This window comes from Gymnoscopelus braueri (assembly GCF_963280865.1).
Source record: "Gymnoscopelus braueri genome assembly, chromosome: 6".
Lineage (NCBI taxonomy): Eukaryota > Metazoa > Chordata > Actinopteri > Myctophiformes > Myctophidae > Gymnoscopelus > Gymnoscopelus braueri.
In genome coordinates, this window is record NC_137607.1 from 47,565,627 (window position 1) to 47,591,049 (window position 25,423).

Consider the following 25,423-nt stretch of genomic DNA (forward strand, 5'->3'; position numbering starts at 1 on the left):
GAGAGTATGTTTTACCCTCCGTCCGTCCGTCCTTCCGTGTGTCCTGTCTGTGTGTTAGCAGCTAATCTCTGTTACCGTTGGCCCGGTCGCTGCGAAACTGTGCACACACACTCCCTGGATACCAATTCAGAACCTCTGCCTCAAATATTTCACTTGGGCCTGTTATAGCGCCACCTGAAGGCCGATTTGTGCAAAACCAATTTTTTTACATTACTCCTACAGATTTTATCCAAACGTCATGCAAATCGGTACACAGTATCTCTATAGTCATGTGATCAACATGGATCTGTCCGATTTCCCATATTCCATCCTCATTGGCTAAGGTTCGCTTCCAAAATGTGCAGGATTGATCCGTTCTGAACAAAATGCCTCAAATCATGAACACATTCCCACTAGGCCAAGGAAGAAATGCCACCCTTTTTCACATTGTCCTATTATAGTGCCACCAGCAGGTCTAATTTAGCTAAACAAATTTTTGGAACAAAATGCCTCAAATCATGAATGCAGTGTCCGATTGCCGTGAACAACCTAAGAATAAATGGCACCTTTTTCACATTGGCCTGTTATAGCGCCACCAGGAGGCCCAATAACCTACCTGACCTGGTGGAGACCTGTGCTCCGAGGAGCACTTTTTCTAGTTTCCATTTGATTTCGGGAAGGAGTCTGGCATGAGGGCTTATTTGGCTTTTTGTCGCCGTCCACCAAGTGGACGAGCCTATCAGCGTCCTTAGCCTGGTAAATCCCATCGTTCTGTGATTGACAGCGAAAGTTGGCCAATCAGGTGGCGAGTTCGACTGAACCCGAATGGATCCGAGTCAGATCCGAGTGCAGCCGACGGCAGCCATTGTTTTCTATCCGCTGTTTTTGGTTTTCGTTTGAAAACTTGAAAACGCTCTCAAACTTCTTTTTTGATGCACGGTATTTACTTTTAAGATATTATTCGGATAGAATTTAGTTGTTTAACTTCATATATGTGGTCAATTAATCATGACAGAGCCTATTTAAAAATTCAGAGAACCGACAGGGGCGGGCAGTGACACGCATGTATCCGAATAAGGCAACCTATTTTGGGAATGGCCCTTTCAAAAGTCCCGTTGCGTCACATTGGTCTGGAGGTGGTAAAAACGGACTGCTTCACTATCTTAAATTCCAACCCCAGTGATATTTGCTTAAAGGTTTCATGACGTTCAGTTTTACCACACATTAAAAGTCTTTGTCATGGTCCTTCAAACGTGTATAGAAAGTTTTAACAAAAAAATCCACTCCATTGATCCATGGCAGGTGTTTTTCTCTCACATTTCTAAAGCCTTTTCAACTGCAATGAAAAAATAAATCTTTGCCTGCGGGTGTCGCTGGTGAGGGATTTTGCCTGTCAATCATCGCCTCTGCTCCGCCCCCCCCCCCAAAGGAAAGGATAGGGGAGGGGAGGGGCGAGGAGGAGAGTGGGCGGGATTAATCGACTGTGACCTCACTGCCGAAGGGCCAAACTCAGATTACTTTTCAGGCTAATTATTCAGAAAACCCCAGACCACAGAAAATCCACTGAATGTTCAAAGTTCAGATTTTTGGGGTGTAATTGAGGTCATAAAACCCCCCAAAAAACATAAAAAAATTAAAAAGTGAAAATGAATGTCATAGAACCTTTAACCCTGTCTTCAAGGTGAGGTCTTTACGCCAAAACTGCAAACAGTTTAGCGAAGCCCTGATGGAGGAGGCCCGCTTCTCCTCCACCGAGATCAACATCCTCCTGGATCATCTGATGGAGAAGATCTGGGTCAAGTCTTACAATGAAATGCCGGCCAAAAAGAGTACAAAAAGTATTTTAAAAAAGAGCTTGATGGCCCCCATGACGCGTCCCACTGTGAGGCTTGTAAGCAGGGTGTGTGTACGTGGTGGAAGAGGCTTCTTCGGAAGAGATTCTGAATGTCATAAGATAAGCAGCCGTAGCTTTAAAGCTGGGTCCCAAAATTGTTCCACTGTGTGGGACCCATGTGTGGCCCCTCATCTGCTAAATGCCTAAATTGTGGGCTAAATTGAACTAGGACTTTTGAACTAGGACCTGATGCCTGATATCTTAAAGCTGCACTATGTAACCTTTCTGTTCTACCCCAGATTTGAACAGAAAATTTGATGAAAACAGATAATTTGAACAGGAAAGTGCTGTTTTGTTTTACCATTGAGCTAATAGAGCCTGCCTGCTTGATCAGGGGACAAATTGAATCTCGACAGGTCAGAATTGGTGTCAAACCAGAAACAGGATCAGGTCAAAGGTCATGTCTAACCTAGACACAGGATCTAAATGTCTCAATAGAAGAGCAGGGAGACCAAATACAACCACCCCAATTGTATAAGTTATATTATACTAGACCATACCCGGTGAAGTGCGCAGGCAAAAGTAGTTGCAAACGTGGGATTATTGCGTGTCCTGTCGTGATTAAGTGATCTCTCGTTGTTTTTTTAAACGCTAATAAACAGCTGAGATTTGATGAAATTGAGATCAATTGCTCCAGCCAGTGAGGAGAAGTGAGGGGCACACAGTTTTGCTGACACGACGGTTACAAAGGTTTGTCAAATTATAGGAGGATTAACATACTCTACCATACAGATTGGACAAAAAAAATCTCCATGACAAATAACTGAATCGAAAACCACAAAAAAACTGTTCGCTGATGAAGGCCCAAGATCACAATATTTGCTCCCCTTAATGATTTTCACCAACATTGTGAGTACTTGTTACGCTACCTTTGCATTTGTGAATATCTGTTACATGACAGTATCTTTTCAATGTGTCATTACCTACTTATGTTCTACACCAGGGGTGGGCAGCATTTATTTCCTGACTTCGATAAACTGAGTGAAGGGCCACACATTGTACAATTGAATTGACACTTGAAACACTGAATTATGATAAAACTGCATGGATTTGGTAGAGAGGCCAGGCTACTTTACAACAAGGTCCTTGCTTTCACAACAAGAATTTTTGTGAAAGCTTTTTTTTTTTTTTTTTTTTTTTTACAGCTGTAGTGTACTGTATCACTCTGATGTACTCTGTACAAGGTTACAATGAAAAGATTACTTACATAAAACAATCCACGTCATTGCCGTATCAACTTTTAAATGAGCATATAAATGTATACAGCATCTTATCTTATCTGATATGCACCACTCCATAGTTCACTGATAAAACACATTGCATTATATGTTATAAATATGGACTCAAGGCAGACTGTTTCACTGTTACATTATAGACAAAATATTTTAGTACGGATGGAGGAATGCAGGTATGCACTTAAATGGTAAATATTAATTACTATTAATTGGAGTTGAGTTAAATTAATTTGTCTCAAAACCATTGACATATTGCAGCCTTTTAGAATGTAGATTTCTTTGTGGTGGTAATTTTTTATATATTTCTTTGGACTTGGCAGCCCAGATTGAGATGGACAAAGGGCCATGTTCGGCCCCCGGGCCGTATGTTGCCCAAGTGTGTTCTACACTGTACCGAATTACCTTGCACTTTATAAGCCTGCTTACTATTTCTATTGTTCCTTATTATTTATTTATTTTATAAGAAAGCTTAAGTATTTGTTTGAATTATTGTGGCTATCTAGTTTAATGCTGTACAATATAATAAGAAGTTAAAAGATATTATGTGCATGAGCTGACTTGCTGTTATTCATTTTCATATTCACTGTCTTATGTGCATAGTAATGTGATATAAATACATCCACATTCAACAGATAAACAGATGTGTCTAATTCATTTTCTTCTGCCTTTAAACAAAGTAATTTAAAAAATAAATATGAATATGAAATGAACACCAAATAAAACAAATAGACAACACTTAAGTAGGTGTGCATCATTGAGCCACCATACTGTAGATAGTTATGAAGTTGTGTGTTGTGTTAATCAATAATTGACTGTCTCAACCTTTTACCACCAAATTGCATCATCCCTGTATGTCAGTTATAGAGTTAAAGATCTCAATCAAATATGATCTTTTAAGGCCTTCTGATGTGATTTGCTGACAGTGCATTGAGTCATTGCTGGCAGAATGCAGTGGCATACATACATACAGTACAGACTGCCTCATCATCATTTCACAAGCTCTCAAATAATGGAGTCATGTTGCTTGTTTTGTCAGCTGTTCATCTGGCAACAAAACAACTCAACCCATCCCATACACACAGAAACTGAAACTTACGTTAGAGGGGCTTCTAGGCAGAGGGGCACGGTGGCACAGTCGGTAGTGCTGTCGCCTCACAGCTAGAAGGTCCTGGGTTCGATTCCCGCAGGGGACGCTGTGGGCGCTGGGGGCGTGTTCTCTCCTCCGCGTCATCAGTGCCCATACCCTAGGTGGGGTTGGCGAAAGGGCCTTTCTGTGTGGAGTTTGTATGTTCTCCCCGTGTCTCCTAGGGTAGGTACCCTCACAAAAACATGCAGTAATCCTGGTCACTATACTGCCTCCCCCTGGCCAGCCGGGGCGCCTGATGGAGGGGAAGGGAACTGGTTGGAATAACGTGTTCCTTCCACGCGCTACGTCCAACCAGGGAAACTCTCCCCTGTCAGGTGACAAGAAGGTCAGTTGGCTCTCATGCATTGAAGGAGGCATGAGCTTGGCCCTGGCCTCCCTAGGTTGGCAGAGGGAAGGTAGTGCCCAGGATTACATAGACAATTAGCACTGGGTGTAAAAAATAGGGTTACAAAATCGTGGGATAAAAATTTAAGTAAAAAAAAAAAAAGAGGGGCTTCTAGGCAGTGTTGCCAAGTCTGCTTGTTCTAAGCGACTTTGGGCTTGTTTTCCTGTAAATTTGCTTGTGGATATTGGTATTTGTGGGTTGTTTTTTGGGGGGGCTTGTTTCTGAGTTGCTTATTTGGGCTTCCTTTCTAATGTTGTTTCAGATGGTTTTCAAACATTTTCATGTCAAGGACGCCCTAAATGAATATGTATTTTTCTGCGGACCCTCATCTGAAAATATGTTGTGCCATGGATACAAGATCTGTGTAGTTAAAATCCAATTTATTTTCCAATACTTTTTCTTTTTAATAGCAGGTGATTTTTAAGCTACATTAAGTAATTTCTTGCTGGGGATCCCCCTGTGTGTGTGTGTGTGTGTGTGTGTGTGTGTGTGTGTGTGTGATCATGCAGCCTTCTTTTGGGCTAGTTTTCGTAGACCTGCTTTTTAAATATTTTTACAGTTTTATTATTATTGTTATTACTACCTATGCTGCTGTATTGTCTGAAGGAGGCTTAACACAAATATGTTTTACTCTTGTGTACCTGTACACAATATGTAACAATAAAGCACAACCTTGAACCTTGTTTCTCTTGCAAAATCTGGCAACACTGCTTCTAGAGAAGGTTCTATCTTAAGTTTCATTTCCTCCAAAACAGAAGCAGGTTGATATAAAAGGCTTCTGTGTGAACAATTAAGTCACTTGTACTCTGCATTCATCAGTTGAAGGGATTCTTCTGTATCTCTGTCAGACATCACCGATGGCACTGGAGGAGTGGACGAGTATTTTTAATTTAAAAATCGAGGAATTGAATCGACCCGATGATTCTTGGCATTTGGCGTTTAGTAATTCTATTGTGCAAGCTACTCAGAGGGATGGCTGGAAACAGTACATCAAAAGTGCAATGGCAAGGTTAGTCTGCTTTGTTGTTGAAGGGATGTTTGTGTGTGTGTGTGTGTGTGTGTGTGTGTGTGTGTGTGTGTGTGTGTGTGTGTGTGTGTGTGTGTGTGTGTGTGTGTGTGTGTGTGAGTGAGTGAGTGAGTGAGTGAGAGAGTGCACAGTTTGTTCTAGCTTTGTACTAATTAGCTTTGATCCTTGTGAAAAGCAAGTGTCTTCACAAACAACCACCGATGTCCGTCCTTGATTTTCAGTTATAGTTCAAAGGGACATCTCACCCCCAAAATAACGTTTTTTCTATCGATTATTCACCCCATGGAGACTTGATATTTTTTAGTTTTTGTCGCATTCCTAAACCAATAATTTGATGACCGGCAGCGGTTCCGGTAGGAGACACAGAGAGTCTCCTTTGTGTCTCCTACCGGAACCGCTGCCTACCGTACATAAAATTATTGGCTGAATTTGGGTGAACTATCCTATGGAGTTACATTTGTGTCTTTATGTAACTCCATACTATCCCTTTAAGGAAAATAGTATTAAGCATTAAGGCTAGTTTTAGAATTACAGTGAGGTTAGACTAATGTTAAATTACGGCTTAAAGGGAATGCATGCAGGATTTAGTCATCCAAATCAGTAGAGTGTCTGTGTATGGCATGTAAATATGTTGAGACCGGATTATGTATTGTATAAAGACCTTTATACAATGCACTTAGACCTTTTGTCTTTTATGCTATTTTTTTTTCCATTGACTTTAAGGGTGAATTTAAAGGACAACTTCACCCATTTTCATAAAACTGGTCCTCACTAAAGCTAATGATAATATGATAGAATCTTTGTCTACTGGGTCTGTGTCTCAGGGGAGGGCTGTGGACACTTCAGAAACCCGCCCACCAGTGACATCATCGATGGGGAATCTAAGCTAATTAATAGAAATGGTAGGCTTTCTCTTCCTGGAAAGTTAGTATGCTATAATGGAGGCCATTCAAAAGGCGATAACAAAAATAAAACATTTGGGTAAAGAATCCTGCCTACGATGAATGTCACTGATCAGCGGCTTTCTGAAGTGTCCACAGCTCTCCTATAAGACACTGACAGAGTAGGAAAAAATAGCACAATTTTATCATGAGCATTATATGCTCATGATATGAACATAGGTTGAAAATGGGTGAAGTCGTCTTTTAACACTCCAGGTTTTACTGTGTATATAAAATTGTAATAATAATAATAATAATAATAATAACTGTCTTCATTATTCAGTTTCACGTGTTCCAAGTGTAGGAGAGGCTGGTCTTCTAACAGGGTGATGGTGCTCTTCCACATGCGCCTAGAGGCGGGGAAAGGAACCGTTAAGGTCAGACGCTTTTGTCAGGAATGCAAGCGGTGCACTGAAGCTCCTATGGAGGCCCCCAGGTTCCCCTCAGAGAACATTGAAGTCCTCCTGGAGAAGCTGATGGAGAAGATCAGGGAAAAGTGCTACGGTGAATATGTGGGCGAAAGGAACAGGACCTTTCGTAATGCCGAAGTTAGAGGACCCCACGAGCCTGCCCACTGTGAAGCCTGCAAGCACGGCCTCTGTAACCAGGACTTGACCACCAGGTTATCAGTCTTGAACTTAGGAAGATGAATCTATTTTCAAGAAGTCATCCCTTGAGTCATTCAGAAATCTAATCCTATTTATAAATCTGCTCTTGTGATTGCCTTCTCATTCGTCATACTGTATGCATATGAATGTTAGGCCTAGTTATACTATATATATATATATTGTTTTTACTGTGCACTGTGGCCTATATTCTCCATTCAAATTAAATAAATAAATTACAACTTTTATGAATATGATTAATATGGGTATGTCTCCTCCTTGTCACACCTTGCTTCGTGACGTGAAGTCTTATTTTGTTTTGATAGAGCGGTGAGACCACAGTGGCAGCACTCCATGATTTGCATGAAATGCAAATAAACCCAGACAACTGGGACCACAAGAGCAAGCCATTTGCATTCGCTGCTCATCACACTGCGGCTTTCTACCACACCAACATCAGCAACACGTTTCACAGGTTTCACAGGTTGAACTATTTTGGTCCGATATGTTTTAAGTGTTTTGCATGAAACAAAACAACAACACAATCAAATATCAAACAAGATTAACCACTTAAGCCCAATACAACAGGGGCCTGTTTCACGAAAGCAGAATTAGAGATTAAGCCTGGCTTAATCTATCCAGGATTAGCCATGAGTCGGTTTCATGAAAGCTGAATTATCTTGCCAGATTAATTAATTAATTTAGCCAGATAACCCTGAATACGTTTATCCATGACTCGGTTTCATGAAAGCAATCCTACATTAGTTTACCATAGAAATGTAGCTGTGAAGTTAGCCTGGTCCGGACCAGGCTAACAGTCAAGCTTTATTAATCCAGTGCCTTGTTCTTCAAGTTTTGTGAAATAGCTGTTAGTCCAATGACTCCAATCGTAAACCAACACTGCCTTCAAATAAAATTAAATAAATACAATGAGATATAATCAATTTAATTATATTACTGAAATAGTGTGTGACCATGAATCATAACTGTTTCACAATGACTTATTTGATATGCCATTGTCACTCTGTTAATATGCATATTAAGTGTATATATATATATATATATATATATATATATATATATATATATGTATATATATATATATATATATATATATATATATATATATATATATATATATATATATATATATATATATATGTATATATACATATATCAATTCAATCTTTATTTCAGACTCAGGGTCCATACAACAGATGACAATCACACAGTATTAAAAATATAGCTGCAAGCAGCGATAAGCGGGGCCAGGGAAAAGAGAGAGAGAGAGAGAGAGAGAGAGAGAGAGAGAGAGAGAGAGAGAGAGAGAGAGAGAGAGAGAGAGAGAGAGACGGAATAGATTGAAGAGAGAGAGAGAGACGGAATAGATTGAAGAGAGAGACGGAATAGATTGAAGAGAGAGACGGAATAGATTGAAGAGAGAGACGGAATAGATTGAACAGAGAGAGAAAGAGAGAGAAACGGAATAGATTGAAGAGAAAGAGAGAGAAACGGAATAGATTGAAGAGAAAGAGAGAGAGAGAGAGAGAGAGAGAAACGGAATAGATTGAAGAGAAAGAGAGAGAGAGAGAGAAACGGAATAGATTGAAGAGAAAGAGAGAGAGAGAGAGAAACGGAATAGATTGAAGAGAAAGAGAGAGAGAGAGAGAAACGGAATAGATTGAAGAGAAAGAGAGAGAGAGAGAGAAACGGAATAGATTGAAGAGAAAGAGAGAGAGAGAGAGAGAAACAGAATAGATTGAAGAGAAAGAGAGAGAGAGAGAGAGAGAATCGGAATAGATTGAAGAGAAAGAGAGAGAGAGAGAGAATCGGAATAGATTGAAGAGAGAGAGAGAGAGAGAGACTTGGAAACGGAATAGATTGAAGAGAGAGAGAGAGCGAGAGAGACATGGAAACGGAATAGATTGAAGAGAGAGAGAGAGCGAGAGAGACATGGAAACGGAATAGATTGAAGAGAGAGAGAGACATGGGAACGGAATAGATTGAAGAGAGAGAGAGAGAGAGACAGACATGGAAACATAATAGACTGAAGAGAGAGAGAGATGGAAGCAGAACGGATTGAATGGACATCTCAGCCTATTGCCATTAACAGGAATAGAACCCTCAATTTTCGGATTGACAGGCTGCAACACTACCTATAGTGCTATAGCTTTGTCTAGGCTGAGGTTGTCTGTTGAAGATAAAATTGAACCAGTGAAAGCAGCCGATCTACAAGCTCAGAAACACGTTGCTATCTGAAAAGTTTTGAGATTGTAGATCGGCTATTTTCAGAATGAAGTATGTCATACATTGAAAAGACATACTCTCAAATAAGCATTTCAGGTTATCTTTAACAATTGCACTTGCATTAATTGACACAAGTAAGACGCGCGAACGCTGGAAGCGAACGCAGATTGACTGAGGCTGCTATATTTCAACCACACTGTAGTAGTGCACTCTGCCGCACTCTGCCGGCTGTATACAGGCAGTGCAGCTGCTGGCATTTCAGCACGGAGTTTCGAGTCACATGGGGGCGCGAGCCAATGAGAGCGTGAACACACGCTGTATACAGGCAGTGCAGCTGCTGGCATTTCAGCACGGAGTTTCGAGTCACATGGGGGCGCGAGCCAATGAGAGCGTGAACACACACGGAAAGACCATAAATAAGGGACAGACACACACACACACAACCCAAGCACGTGATATAGTAAGCTCCACTTGGTCGGAGGCCTCCTTCCGCTTTCGCAACAATCATGTTGTGTGCAATGCAACTTAAATGAAGTCTGCATCAAGTGAGGCTTGAACTGGCAACCTTGAGGTTTTAAGGCACACACTTAAGCAAGAAGCCATTGGAACAACAGACCTGACCTGGTGAATAAGAGACAGAGAGAGAGAGAGAGAGAGAGAGAGAGAGAGAGAGAGAGAGAGAGAGAGAGAGAGAGAGAGAGAGAGAGAGAGAGAGAGAGAGAGAGAGAGACGGAATAGATTGAAGAGAGAGAGAGAGACACGGAAACGGAATAGATTGAAGAGAGAGAGAGAGACACGGAAACGGAATAGATTGAAGAGAGAGAGAGAGACACGGAAACGGAATAGATTGAAGAGAGAGAGAGAGACAGACACGGAAACGGAATAGATTGAAGAGAGAGAGAGAGACACGGAAACGGAATAGATTGAAGAGAGAGAGAGAGACACGGAAACGGAATAGATTGAAGAGAGAGAGAGATGGAAGCAGAATGGATTGATTGGACATCTCAACCTATTGCCATTAACAAGAATCGAACCATCAACCTTCGAATTGACAGGCTGCAACACTACCTATAGTGCTATAGCTTTGTCCAGGATGAGGTTGTCTGTTGAAGATAAAAGTGAACCAGTGAAAGCAGCCGATCTACAAGCTCAGAAAGAACGTTGCTATCTGAAAGGTTTTGAGATTGTAGATCGGCTATTTTCAGAATGAAGTATGTCATACATACTTCATACCCTCTCAAATAAGCATTTCAGGTTATCTTTATCAATTGCATATGTATTAATTGACACAATTACTGGTAGTGTCTGTTGATATTTATAAGTATTTCTGTCCATTATGAACCAAGCCTCTGTGTCCCGAACTACTCTAGATCACTGGTTCACAAACCATTTACCAATAAAGGCATTTTTGTGTCTCCTCGGAACGAAAACTAGTGAAAGTAGCCGATCTACAAGCTCACAAAACGTTGCTATCTGAAAAGTTGTGAGATTGTAGATCGGCTATTTTCACAATGAAGTTTGTCATACATTGCAAAAACATACTCTCTCCAAGAGGCATTTCATGTTACCTTTAACAGTTGCACATGCATTAATTGAGAGAGAGAGAGACATGGAAACATAATAGATTGAAGAGAGAGAGAGATGGAAGCAGAATGGATTGATTGGACATCTCAACCTATTGCCATTAACAGGACTCAAACCCTCAACCTTCGGATTGACATGCTGCAACACTACCTATAGTGCTCTAGCTTTGACCAGGCTGAGGTTGTCTGTTGAAGATAAAACTGAACCAGTGAAAGCAGCCGATCTACAAGCTCAGAAACACGTTGCTATCTGAAAGGTTTTGAGATTGTAGATCGGCTATTTTCAGAATGAAGTATGTCATACATTGCAAAAACATACCTTCTCAGATAAGCATTTCATGTTATCTTTATCAATTGCATATGTATTCATTAATACAGTCTTGTTGTTTGCAATGCACTTTAAATGAAGTCTCTACCAAGTGAGGCTTGAACCGGCAACCTTGATGTTATGAAACATTCACTTAAGCGGGAAGCCATTAGACCAACAGACCTGATCCAGTGAAAACGGAGGTCAGACAGATGATACCATTTCACGCAAATAACTGAAAAATCCTGGGTTTAAGTGTTTTTCAAACTGCTCAAAATTGCGGACAATCTAAGGGCGGAGAGAGAGACATGGAAACGGAATAGATTGAAGAGAGAGAGACATGGAAACAATAGATTGAAGAGAGAGAAAGATGGAAGCAGAATGGATTGATTGGACGTGTCAACCTATTGCCATTAACAGGAATCGAACCCTCAACCTTTGGATTGACAGGCTGCAACACTACCTATAGTGCTATAGCTTTGACCAGGCTGAGGTTGTCTGTTGAAGATAAAACTGAACCAGTGAAAGCAGCCGATCTACAAGCTCAGAAACACGTTGCTATCTGAAAAGTTTTGAGATTGTAGATCGGCTATTTTCAGAATGAAGCATTTCATACATTGCAAAAACAGACCTTCTCAGATAAGCATTTCATGTTATCTTTATCAATTGCATATGTATTCATTAATACAGTCTTGTTGTTTGCAATGCACTTTAAATGAAGTCTCCACCAAGTGAGGCTTGAACCGGCAACCTTGATGTTGTGAAACATTCACTTAAGCGGGAAGCCATTGGACCAACAGACCTGATCCAGTGAAAACGGAGGTCAGACAGATGATACCATTTCACGCAAATAACAGAAAAATCCTGGGTTTAAGTGTTTTTCAAACTGCTCAAAATTGCGGACAATCTAAGGGCGGAGAGAGAGACATGGAAACGGAATAGATTGAAGAGAGAGAGACATGGAAACAATAGATTGAAGAGAGAGAAAGATGGAAGCAGAATGGATTGATTGGACGTGTCAACCTATTGCCATTAACAGGAATCGAACCCTCGACCTTCGGATTGACGGGCTGCAACACTACCTATAGTGCTATAGCTTTGTCCAGGCTGAGGTTGTCTGTTGAAGATAAAAGTGAACCAGTGAAAGCAGCCGATCTACAAGCTCAGAAACACGTTGCTATCTGAAAAGTTTTGAGATTGTAGATCGGCTATTTTCAGAATGAAGTATGTCATACATTGCAAAAACATACCCTCTCAAATAAGTATTTCAGGTTACGTTTAACAATTGCACATGTATTAATTGACACAATCATGTTGTGTGCAATGCAACTTTAATGAAGTCCACATCAAGTGGGGCTTGAACTGGTAACCTTCAGGTTGTGAGGCACACGTTTAAGGGAGAAGCCATTGGACCAACAGACAAGAACCTGTGAAAAAGGAGATCACACAGATGATACAGTTTCACGCAAATAGCTGAAAAATCCTGGGTTTAAGTGTTTTTCAAACTGCTCAAAATTGCGGACAATCTAAGGGCGGAGCTTACTGGTCAACGTGATACATGTGTTCCTCATGAGTCAAGGCACATGTGTAAGCAGGTTTAATGGCTGTCGGCCAAACGAGGCATGACTTTTGCCTGTTTAAAGTTTGCACTTTCAAAAAATCGCTATAGCGCCCCCCTTTGACCAATTGGAGTAAGATTGGTTTCAGTAATATTTGGAATGACCCTCAACATTAACGCAAAGTTTCAAAGAAATGTGAGTCTGCATGTATGTGTTAGGGGCAGATGAATAATTGTCATAAAACTGCAATATTCATTGGCTCATTAAAGCTTCATTTTTTCACTTATGGAAAATCTTTTGTATAATTTTTTCGGCATAGGTCCAAAGTTCATGTGTAAAACGTTTCGTGCAGATTACTCAAAAATCCCAGGAGGAGATAGGTTTTAACTGTTTTTCATATAATTCAAAATGGTGGGAGATCTAAAGGTCAGAGGTCAAAAGTCAGAGGGTTAACGTTGTTCATCATGAGTAGACGCATATGTGTATTGAAGTTTCATGGCTGTAGGTCAAACAGGGCATGAGTTGTACCTGTTCAAAGTTGGCATTTTGCTATAGCGCCACCTTTTGACGAAAGATTGTGAGATTTATTTCTTGATAGTTTTTCATGACCATCTACCATATGGCCGAGTTTCGTAAAAAGCGACAGCACGGTTCAGCCAGAACTGCGAAAAGTGGCGGAAACAGAATACCTACAATAATAAGACAGGTCCAGAGCTGAGCTCTGGCCCCGTAAATATATAATTCTTTACAATAGGACCTATTATTTTGCGGAAACTTTTAGACGGCTTATGTATAACAATACAATTAAAGACAAACTAGCATAGACAATTGAAAGTCCAGACTGCATAACAATACTTGAACTAAATGAAATACTATAAACCCCTTGTCTGGGTGTCTGAAGTGAATGGTCCACATCAGAGGTAGGCAAGCTTATAGGCACGGGTGCCAACATTGGCACAGGGAGAGGTGATCACCGGCACTGGCATAAGTGTGAGACAAAGGACTTCTGGTTTCAAATGAAATATTTAAAAACATTTAGTCAATTAAATTATCACATTTGTATGTAGATTGCATCCTGCACATAATTCTACATTCATTCAAACCCTGAACTCTGACTGGGGAGGGAGTCTGGGAGCACACTGACTATCAAGAAAATAAAAACATGGCACTTCACGTCAAAAAGGTTGCTGATTACAACACTGTAATAACTATGTTGTGGAGAACAGAATGTTCACTGATTCTACAAGAGGACGTACCACGCCGAGAATACTGTACAGGGTGAAGTATGTGTTGACATAGGTGGGTGTCGACATGTTCATGATGGGCCGTATGGCGCTCAGCTTGAAGACAGGTCCCAGAGCCTCCAGGAGAGCAGGGGGATCCGGACGCGTACAGTTCAATACAATGGCACCATCACATGGAGCTGTGGGACGACTCTGGTCATGTTTCGGTTATATGTTCTCTTACAGACTTTAAGTTAACTCATTAACCACTTAAACCCTGTATACCTAGTTGTACAATGAATGCTGAATATAACCAATATACAAGCTCACAACATGGTGAATTGGGACACATTGTGAGCTTGCTTTAATATATCATGTTATTATTTCATTTTCATTTTAGGCACGGGTGCCAACATTGGCACAGGGCAGGGTGGTCACACCGGGATACTGCCACACGTGTGAGAGAGAACTTTCTTTGAAGTTAAATATATTTTTTAAATTAGTCAATTAAACCAAGTCCCCTCACATCTGTGCGCAAATTACATCCTGCATGTAATTTTACATTCATTCACACTCTGAACTCTGACTGGGGAAGGAGTCGGGGAGAGGTGGATGGGGTTGTAGTCTAATCCTGAAAATATTTCAAAAGAAGAAAAATAAATAAAGGTTGCTATGTATATGGACAATCAAAATCTGTAATATTTTATGTTGATGTGGTGTCATCATTCTTAATATTGATATGGCACACTGACTATCAAGAAAATAAAAACATGTTACTTCATGTCATAAAGGTTGCCAACCAAATAAAACCACCTTGATTCTTGTAGATATGCTATTATTTCTGAACATTTTCATACAGAATTAGAGCCCACAGGCGGATGCTGGTTGGAGCAAGATAACAACAAAAATTAAGCATCAATATTAAAAGACCACTCCTTACCTTTCATGACACTGATGGTAATGATGCACAAAATCACAAAGGGCTGGACTGACGGCTGGAGCAGCTAAAATTGACATTAGCAAGATTATAATATAATATAATAATCAACAGTCAGAGCTTAATCCAGTTTTTTTGTCTTACAATTAACCTACACATGAGACATGTACAGTATGTACTGACAGCTATGCACCATTAGAATTCTTGTCATCCATCACACTGTGATTTCAACGCTGTCAGAGTGTAATGGTTTCTTCAGCTTCCAAATGGCTGCAGATCACAGATTAATTTATAACCAAGGCAAAGGTATTTTACATAAACAGGACTAAATGGAAATGAGCCTCCAGCTAAATCCGGCATGTTTACATGAGATCATTTTCATCTTATTGAATTCACATTCATGTACTGAATGTAAATTAACCTACATTGTCCTGTCCAAATAAACAATAAAGCAAAGTTACAGTAAACTTTCCCCAGAAAATTACTGGGTCATAGTTTTTTTTAAACTATTCAATGTCTTCATATTAACCAATTCTCCAGAGAGAAACGATTGCAGAATTTTAAAACGTTTCTAAAACTGCAGAAATGGTCTAATCCAATACCTGCAAACTCTTGCTAATCCCAAATTAACCTTAAATCACCAGGCTTAATCCCAATTAAGACATGCAGTGGCACAGACAGCATAAGATAAACCAAGAGTGCCTTGGTAAAAACTTTCACCAAATCTATAACCACATTGGTGTGTGACTCTCACACCAGGGGGGATTTCACCTGTGATGGGAGAAGTACTCACATGTTTTACTTAAGTAAAAGTATCAATACTGCAATGTAGATAATACAAGTAGAAGTTCCGTATTCAAAATGTACTTGAGTAAAAGTACAAAAGTATCGGTATTAAGATCAAAATGTATGAAAAATCTTTTGAAAATAGCCGATCTACAAGCATTGTGTTCACATTGCCATTTTCAAATGGCCGAAATATATATTCGGCTGAAGTGGTTAGTGTGTTTTGTAATAATAATCAAAATCTTCGAAGTAACTGGTATCTAAAGTTTTCATATAATTGTACTGGAGTAAAAGTAGGCCTACAATACTTTCCTCTGAGATGAAGTTGGGTAGAAGTAAAAGTATTGAAATGTGTAAATAGGCTACTAAGAAAGTAAAAATACCTAAAACGTTTACTTGAGTACATGTACTTAATTACTTTACACCACTGGATTTCACCCCCACCCCTTCATGGTAGGGGTGACATCTGATGGCCTCATAAAAAACAAATGAACAATTACAAATAAAGGTACTACTTTGTTTTCTACATAAGCATTAAAAATAGACAGACAGACAGACAGACAGACAGACAGACAGACAGACAGATATTGATGCATTTCTCAAAGTTGAAAATGGACTGAAAACTGTCTGTCTTCATGTTTCACTACTGGGTTGCTTTCAACTGTTTTACTTTTGTGTACACTTTAACCCTTATTGTTTCCTTATTTTGGACATGAAAAACATTTCATAAACAACAAAAATAGCAGATTTACAAGCTCGACCAGGGGCCTTTTTCACGAAAGCAGAATTAAACTAGAGAAAGTGCTCCTCGGAGCACAGGTCTCCGCCAGGTCAGGTAAGTTATTGTGGCCTCCTGGTGGCGCTATAATAGGCCAATGTGAAAAGGGTGGCATTTCTTCCTCGGCCTAGTGGGAATGTGCGTGCAAATTTTCACGGAAATCGCACGCTGCGTTCATGATTTCAGACATTTTGTTCAAAACGGACCAATCCTGCAAACTTTGGAAGTCAACCTTAGCCAATCAGGATGGAATATGAAATATCGGACAGATGTGTCTTGATCACATGACTATAGAGATACTGTGTACCGATTTGTGTGATGTTTGGATAAAATCTGAAGGATTAATATCCAAAAATGTATTTGACATAAGTCGGCCTCCTGGTGGCGCTGTAAAAAGCAGATGTGAAAAATGCAGTGCAGATGTGTTTCCTTGGCCTCTAGGGAGTAGGCGTGCAAAGTTTCACGCAGATCGGTGCAGTTATAGTTAAAAATGTAAATCGGCCTGTTATAGCGCCACCATGAGGCTGATGTGAAAAGTTTTAAGTGCCATTTCTTCCTCGGCCTAGTGGGAATGTGCGTGTGCAATTTTATGCAAATGGCAAGCTGCGTTCATGATTTGAGGCAGTTTGTTCAAAACGGACCAATCCTGCAAACTTTGGATGGTAACCTTAGCCAATGAGGATGGAATATGGGAAATCGGACAGATCAGGGTTGATCACATGACTATAGAGTTACTGTGTACCGATTTGCATGAGGTTTGGTTGAAAACTGTAGGAGTAATGGGAAAAAATGGGTTTTGCACAAATCGGCCTCCTGGTGGCACTATAACAGGCCCATGTGAAAAATTGGCAGAGGCAGAGGTTCTGAATTGGCATCCAGGGAGTGTGTGTGCACAGTTTCGCAGCGACCGGGCCAACGGTGCCGGAGATTTGGTGGTAACACACAGACAGGACACACGGACGGACGGACGGACACACGGACGGACGGACGGACAGGGGCGAAAACATACTCTCTCGCCATATCATTCGGCCTGGCGGAGACAATAAGCCTGGATTTAAGCCAAATCCAGGTTTGACAAAGTCTGCTACAGCCTGGTTTATTACGTTCCACGAACGCCAAGCCAGGCTGAGAAGGAGCGACTTTGTCGAGCTAGACTTTGTCAACATCTTCGATATGTGTCATAGGTGATGCTGTAGTCAACCACCTTATGTATGCGGATGATTTAATTATCTTTTCCCCGTACAGTGCAGGCTTACAACAGCTTCTCAGGGTTTGCTCCCAGTATGGCATTGACTTTAACATTAAGTATAATGCCAAGAAGAGTAGCATCATGATTGTACGAAGTAAAGATGATAAAAAGGCAGTATTTCCTAATTTTATCCTCAGTAGCAACATACTACTTGTGTGCAGTGAGATTAAGTACCTTGGACACTGTATATCCGATGATCTCTCTGATGACAAAGACATCCATAGGCAAAGATGCAAATTGTATGCCCAGGCAAACATACTAATGCGGAAATTTCACAAATGCTCTGTACATGTCAAGGTATCACTCTTTAAAGCCTTCTGTACACCATTGTATACGGCTCACTTATGGAGTAACTACAAAGCTAGCAGCATGCGAAAACTAAAAGTTGCATATAATGATGCTCTACGGTTGCTAGTGAGGGTACCAAGATGGCACAGTGCCAGCCAGTTGTTTGTAAACCTGGGGGTACCTACCTGTCAAGCCCTGTTAAGAAATGTAATGTACAAATTCATATGTCGTCTTGAAAAGTCTGAAAATCATGTTATTAAGATTTTAATTAACCCTGTCAAGAGTTCTACTCGGTTCTCTTCCATGATATGGAGACATTGGCGTAACAGCCTCTACTGACTTTGAACAGCTGTAGTTGGACTGTTTTTTTTATGTGTTTTTTTCTTCTTTTTATTATTACGGGGCCAGAGCTCAGCTCTGGACCTGTCTTATTATTGTAGGTATTCTGTTTCCGCCACTTTTCGCAGTTCTGGCTGAACCGTGCTGTCGCTTTTTACGAAACTCGGCCATATGGTAGATGGTCATGAAAAACTATCAAGAAATAAATCTCACAATCTTTCGTCAAAAGGTGGCGCTATAGCAAAATGCCAACTTTGAACAGGTACAACTCATGCCCTGTTTGACCTACAGCCATGAAACTTCAATACACATATGCGTCTACTCATGATGAACAACTTTAACCCTCTGACTTTTGACCTCTGACCTTTAGATCTCCCACCATCTCCTCCTGGGATTTTTGAGTAATCTGCACGAAACGTTTTACACATGAACTTTGGACCTATGCCGAAAAAATTATACAAAAGATTTTCCATAAGTGAAAAAATGAAGCTTTAATGAGCCAATGAATATTGCAGTTTTATGACAATTATTCATCTGCCCCTAACACATACATGCAGACTCACATTTCTTTGAAACTTTGCGTTAATGTTGAGGGTCATTCCAAATATTACTGAAACCAATCTTACTCCAATTGGTCAAAGGGGGGCGCTATAGCGATTTTTTGAAAGTGCAAACTTTAAACAGGCAAAAGTCATGCCTCGTTTGGCCGACAGCCATTAAACCTGCTTACACATGTGCCTTGACTCATGAGGAACACATGTATCACGTTGACCAGTAAGCTCCGCCCTTAGATTGTCCGCAATTTTGAGCAGTTTGAAAAACACTTAAACCCAGGATTTTTCAGCTATTTGCGTGAAACTGTATCATCTGTGTGATCTCCTTTTTCACAGTTTCTTGGCTGTTGGTCCAATGGCTTCTCCCTTAAACGTGTGCCTCACAACCTGAAGATTACCAGTTCAAGCCCCACTTGATGTGGACTTCATTAAAGTTGCATTGCACACAACATGATTGTGTCAATTAATACATGTGCAATTGTTAAACGTAACCTGAAATACTTATTTGAGAGGGTATGTTTTTTGCAATGTATGACATACTTCATTCTGAAAATAGCCGATCTACAATCTCAAAACTTTTCAGATAGCAACGTGTTTCTGAGCTTGTAGATCGGCTGCTTTCACTGGTTCAGTTTTATCTTCAACAGACAACCTCAGCCTGGTCAAAGCTATAGCACTATAGGTAGTGTTGCAGCCTGTCAATCCAAAGGTTGAGGGTTCGATTCCTGTTAATGGCAATAGGTTGACACGTCCAATCAATCCATTCTGCTTCCATCTTTCTCTCTCTTCAATCTATTGTTTCCATGTCTCTCTCTCTTCAATCTATTCCGTTTCCATGTCTCTCTCTCCGCCCTTAGATTGTCCGCAATTTTGAGCAGTTTGAAAAACACTTAAACCCAGGATTTTTCAGTTATTTGCGTGAAATGGTATCATCTGTCTGACCTCCGTTTTCACTGGATTAGGTCTGTTGGTCACTGGATCAGGTCTGTTGGTCTAATGGCTTCCCGCTTAAGTGAATGTTTCATAACATCAAGGTTGCCGGTTCAAGCCTCACTTGGTAGAGACTTCATTTAAAGTGCATTGCAAACAACAAGACTGTATTAATGAATACATATGCAATTGATAAAGATAACATGAAATGCTTATCTGAGAAGGTATGTTTTTGCAATGTATGACATACTTCATTCTGAAAATAGCCGATCTACAATCTCAAAACCTTTCAGATAGCAACGTGTTTCTGAGCTTGTAGATCGGCTGCTTTCACTGGTTCAGTTTTATCTTCAACAGACAACCTCAGCCTGGTCAAAGCTAGAGCACTATAGGTAGTGTTGCAGCATGTCAATCCGAAGGTTGAGGGTTTGAGTCCTGTTAATGGCAATAGGTTTGAGATGTCCAATCAATCCATTCTGCTTCCATCTCTCTCTCTCTTCAATCTATTATGTTTCCATGTCTCTCTCTCTCAATTAATGCATGTGCAACTGTTAAAGGTAACATGAAATGCTTCTTGGAGAGAGTATGTTTTTGCAATGTATGACAAACTTCATTGTGAAAATAGCCGATCTACAATCTCACAACTTTTCAGATAGCAACGTTTTGTGAGCTTGTAGATCGGCTACTTTCACTAGTTTTCGTTCCGAGGAGACACAAAAATGCCTTTATTGGTAAATGGTTTGTGAACCAGTGATCTAGAGTAGTTCGGGACACAGAGGCTTGGTTCATAATGGACGGAAATACTTATAAATATCAACAGACACTACCAGTAATTGTGTCAATTAATACATATGCAATTGATAAAGATAACCTGAAATGCTTATTTGAGAGGGTATGAAGTATGTATGACATACTTCATTCTGAAAATAGCCGATCTACAATCTCAAAACCTTTCAGATAGCAACGTTCTTTCTGAGCTTGTAGATCGGCTGCTTTCACTGGTTCACTTTTATCTTCAACAGACAACCTCATCCTGGACAAAGCTATAGCACTATAGGTAGTGTTGCAGCCTGTCAATTCGAAGGTTGATGGTTCGATTCTTGTTAATGGCAATAGGTTGAGATGTCCAATCAATCCATTCTGCTTCCATCTTTCTCTCTCTTCAATCTATTCCGTTTCCGTGTCTCTCTCTCTCTCTTCAATCTATTCCGTTTCCGTGTCTCTCTCTCTCTCTTCAATCTATTCCGTTTCCGTGTCTCTCTCTTCAATCTATTCCGTCTCTCTCTCTCTCTCTCTCTCTCTCTCTCTCTCATCTCTCTCTCTCTCTCTCTCTCTCTCTCTCTCTCTCTCTCTCTCTCTCTCTCTCTCTCTCTCTCTCTCTCTCTCTCTCTCTCTCTCTCTCTCTGTCTCTTATTCACCAGGTCAGGTCTGTTGTTCCAATGGCTTCTTGCTTAAGTGTGTGCCTTAAAACCTCAAGGTTGCCAGTTCAAGCCTCACTTGATGCAGACTTCATTTAAGTTGCATTGCACACAACATGATTGTTGCGAAAGCGGAAGGAGGCCTCCGACCAAGTGGAGCTTACTATATCACGTGCTTGGGTTGTGTGTGTGTGTGTCTGTCCCTTATTTATGGTCTTTCCGTGTGTGTTCACGCTCTCATTGGCTCGCGCCCCCATGTGACTCGAAACTCCGTGCTGAAATGCCAGCAGCTGCACTGCCTGTATACAGCGTGTGTTCACGCTCTCATTGGCTCGCGCCCCCATGTGACTCGAAACTCCGTGCTGAAATGCCAGCAGCTGCACTGCCTGTATACAGCCGGCAGAGTGCGGCAGAGTGCACTACTACAGTGTGGTTGAAATATAGCAGCCTCAGTCAATCTGCGTTCGCTTCCAGCGTTCGCGCGTCTTACTTGTGTCAATTAATGCAAGTTCAATTGTTAAAGTTGTACAATGCAGAATCACAAATAACGATTTTTAGCAACCTCTGCTGGTCACTACCGTCACTGCATACAATTTCCCTAGTCCTCGATTACCCAGAATTCCATTCGTTTTCACCGGAAGCCGGAAGCGTTTCAAAAAGCGATCTTTTAATTGTTTTATACTATCTACGGATCGTTTCTCTTAGCCAGTGGAGCATTAGTTACCATGAGCTGTGCTTTCTTTTTCTGTTCTTTTTCGATCTTCCAATCCTACATTATCTTAAAATCAGCGTGAGGTTCCTTTTTGTTAATAGCGCGGTAGTTCCTGGCCAAACAGGAAACCGTTGCGGTAGTTCCTGAGGACGTCGGCCACGACGTCATGACGTTGGCCAGGAACGTCATTTTCCCGGGAAAGTCCCCCCGTACACGTTCAATAGAAAATATATAAATAAAAGGCTTCCGGGGGTGAAATTCACGGAGTGGGTGTTGTGAAACTTTTGCCACTCGCAAAAGATATACAATTTAACTTTAGTTTTGTTGAAAACGTTACCTAGTATTACTTTAAAGATAACCTGAAATGCTTATTTGAGAGTATGTCTTTTCAATGTATGACATACTTCATTCTGAAAATAGCCGATCTACAATCTCAAAACTTTTCAGATAGCAACGTGTTTCTGAGCTTGTAGATCGGCTGCTTTCACTGGTTCAATTTTATCTTCAACAGACAACCTCAGCCTAGACAAAGCTATAGCACTATAGGTAGTGTTGCAGCCTGTCAATCCGAAGGTTGAGGGTTCGATTCCTGTTAATGGCAATAGGCTGAGATGTCCATTCAATCCGTTCTGCTTCCATCTCTCTCTCTCTTCAGTCTATTATGTTTCCATGTCTGTCTCTCTCTCTCTCTCTCTTCAATCTATTCCGTTTCCATGTCTCTCTCTCTCTTCAATCTATTCCATTTCCATGTCTCTCTCGCTCTCTCTCTCTCTCTCTTCAATCTATTCCGTTTCCATGTCTCTCTCGCTCTCTCTCTCTCTCTTCAATCTATTCCGTTTCCAAGTCTCTCTCTCTCTCTCTCTCTTCAATCTATTCCGATTCTCTCTCTCTCTCTCTTTCTCTTCAATCTATTCCGATTCTCTCTCTCTCTCTCTCTCTTTCTCTTCAATCTATTCTGTTTCTCTCTCTCTCTCTCTTTCTCTTCAATCTATTCCGTTTCTCTCTCTCTCTCTTTCTCTTCAATCTATTCCGTTTCTCTCTCTCTCTCTCTTTCTCTTCAATCTATTCCGTTTCTCTCTCTCTCTCTCTTTCTCTTCAATCTATTCCGTTTCTCTCTCTCTCTCTTTCTCTTCAATCTATTCCGTTTCTCTCTCTCTCTCTCTCTCTCTTTCTCTTCAATTTATTCCGTCTCTCTCTCTCTCTCTCTCTCTCTCTCTCTCTCTCTCTCTCTCTCTCTCTCTCTCTCTCTCTCTCTCTCTCTCTCTCTCTCTCTCTCTCTCTCTCTCTCTCTCTGTCTCTTATTCACCAGGTCAGGTCTGTTGTTCCAATGGCTTCTTGCTTAAGTGTGTGCCTTAAAACCTCAAGGTTGCCAGTTCAAGCCTCACTTGATGCAGACTTCATTTAAGTTGCATTGCACACAACATGATTGTTGCGAAAGCGGAAGGAGGCCTCCGACCAAGTGGAGCTTACTATATCACGTGCTTGGGTTGTGTGTGTGTGTGTCTGTCCCTTATTTATGGTCTTTCCGTGTGTGTTCACGCTCTCATTGGCTCGCGCCCCCATGTGACTCGAAACTCCGTGCTGAAATGCCAGCTGCTGCACTGCCTGTATACAGCGTGTGTTCACGCTCTCATTGGCTCGCGCCCCCATGTGACTCGAAACTCCGTGCTGAAATGCCAGCAGCTGCACTGCCTGTATACAGCCGGCAGAGTGCGGCAGAGTGCACTACTACAGTGTGGTTGAAATATAGCAGCCTCAGTCAATCTGCGTTCGCTTCCAGCGTTCGCGCGTCTTACTTGTGTCAATTAATGCAAGTGCAATTGTTAAAGTTGTACAATGCAGAATCACAAATAACGATTTTTAGCAACCTCTGCTGGTCACTACCGTCACTGCATACAATTTCCCTAGTCCTCGATTACCCAGAATTCCATTCGTTTTCACCGGAAGCCGGAAGCGTTTCAAAAAGCGATCTTTTAATTGTTTTATACTATCTATGGATCGTTTCTCTTAGCCAGTGGAGCATTAGTTACCATGAGCTGTGCTTTCTTTTTCTGTTCTTTTTCGATCTTCCAATCCTACATTATCTTAAAATCAGCGTGAGGTTCCTTTTTGTTAATAGCGCGGTAGTTCCTGGCCAAACAGGAAACCGTTGCGGTAGTTCCTGAGGACGTCGGCCACGACGTCATGACGTTGGCCAGGAACGTCATTTTCCCGGGAAAGTCCCCCCCGTACACGTTCAATAGAAAATATATAAATAAAAGGCTTCCGGGGGTGAAATTCACGGAGTGGGTGTTGTGAAACTTTTGCCACTCGCAAAAGATATACAATTTAACTTTAGTTTTGTTGAAAACGTTACCTAGTATTACTTTAAAGATAACCTGAAATGCTTATTTGAGAGTATGTCTTTTCAATGTATGACATACTTCATTCTGAAAATAGCCGATCTACAATCTCAAAACTTTTCAGATAGCAACGTGTTTCTGAGCTTGTAGATCGGCTGCTTTCACTGGTTCAATTTTATCTTCAACAGACAACCTCAGCCTAGACAAAGCTATAGCACTATAGGTAGTGTTGCAGCCTGTCAATCCGAAGGTTGAGGGTTCGATTCCTGTTAATGGCAATAGGCTGAGATGTCCATTCAATCCGTTCTGCTTCCATCTCTCTCTCTCTTCAGTCTATTATGTTTCCATGTCTCTCTCTCTTCAATCTATTCCGTTTCCATGTCTCTCTCTCTCTTCAATCTATTCCGTTTCCATGTCTCTCTCGCTCTCTCTCTCTCTTCAATCTATTCCGTTTCCATGTCTCTCTCGCTCTCTCTCTCTCTTCAATCTATTCCGTTTCCAAGTCTCTCTCTCTCTCTCTCTCTTCAATCTATTCCGATTCTCTCTCTCTCTCTCTTTCTCTTCAATCTATTCCGATTCTCTCTCTCTCTCTCTCTCTTTCTCTTCAATCTATTCTGTTTCTCTCTCTCTCTCTCTTTCTCTTCAATCTATTCCGTTTCTCTCTCTCTCTCTCTTTCTCTTCAATCTATTCCGTTTCTCTCTCTCTCTCTCTCTTTCTCTTCAATCTATTCCGTTTCTCTCTCTCTCTCTTTCTCTTCAATCTATTCCGTTTCTCTCTCTCTCTCTCTTTCTCTTCAATCTATTCTGTTTCTCTCTCTCTCTCTCTCTTTCTCTTCAATCTATTCCGTTTCTCTCTCTTTCTCTTTCTCTTCAATCTATTCTGTTTCTCTCTCTTTCTCTCTCTGTTCAATCTATTCCGTCTCTCTCTGCAATCTATTCCGTCTCTCTCTTCAATCTA

General features: G+C 40.9%; 1 protein-coding gene across 1 annotated transcript in view; it reads left to right on the forward strand.

The window, feature by feature from the left end:
* Positions 1–1,705: 1,705 nt before the first annotated feature.
* LOC308086979 (uncharacterized protein) overlaps positions 1,706–25,423 on the forward strand; it is a gene marked incomplete at both ends in the record, with an annotated part of 29,980 nt that continues 6,262 nt past the window's right edge. Inside the window, 2 exons of the mRNA XM_080430619.1 lie at positions 1,706–1,808; positions 6,963–7,230. Coding sequence (XP_080286745.1) covers positions 1,706–1,808; positions 6,963–7,230 — 371 coding nt within the window. The remainder of the gene's footprint in view (positions 1,809–6,962; positions 7,231–25,423) is intronic.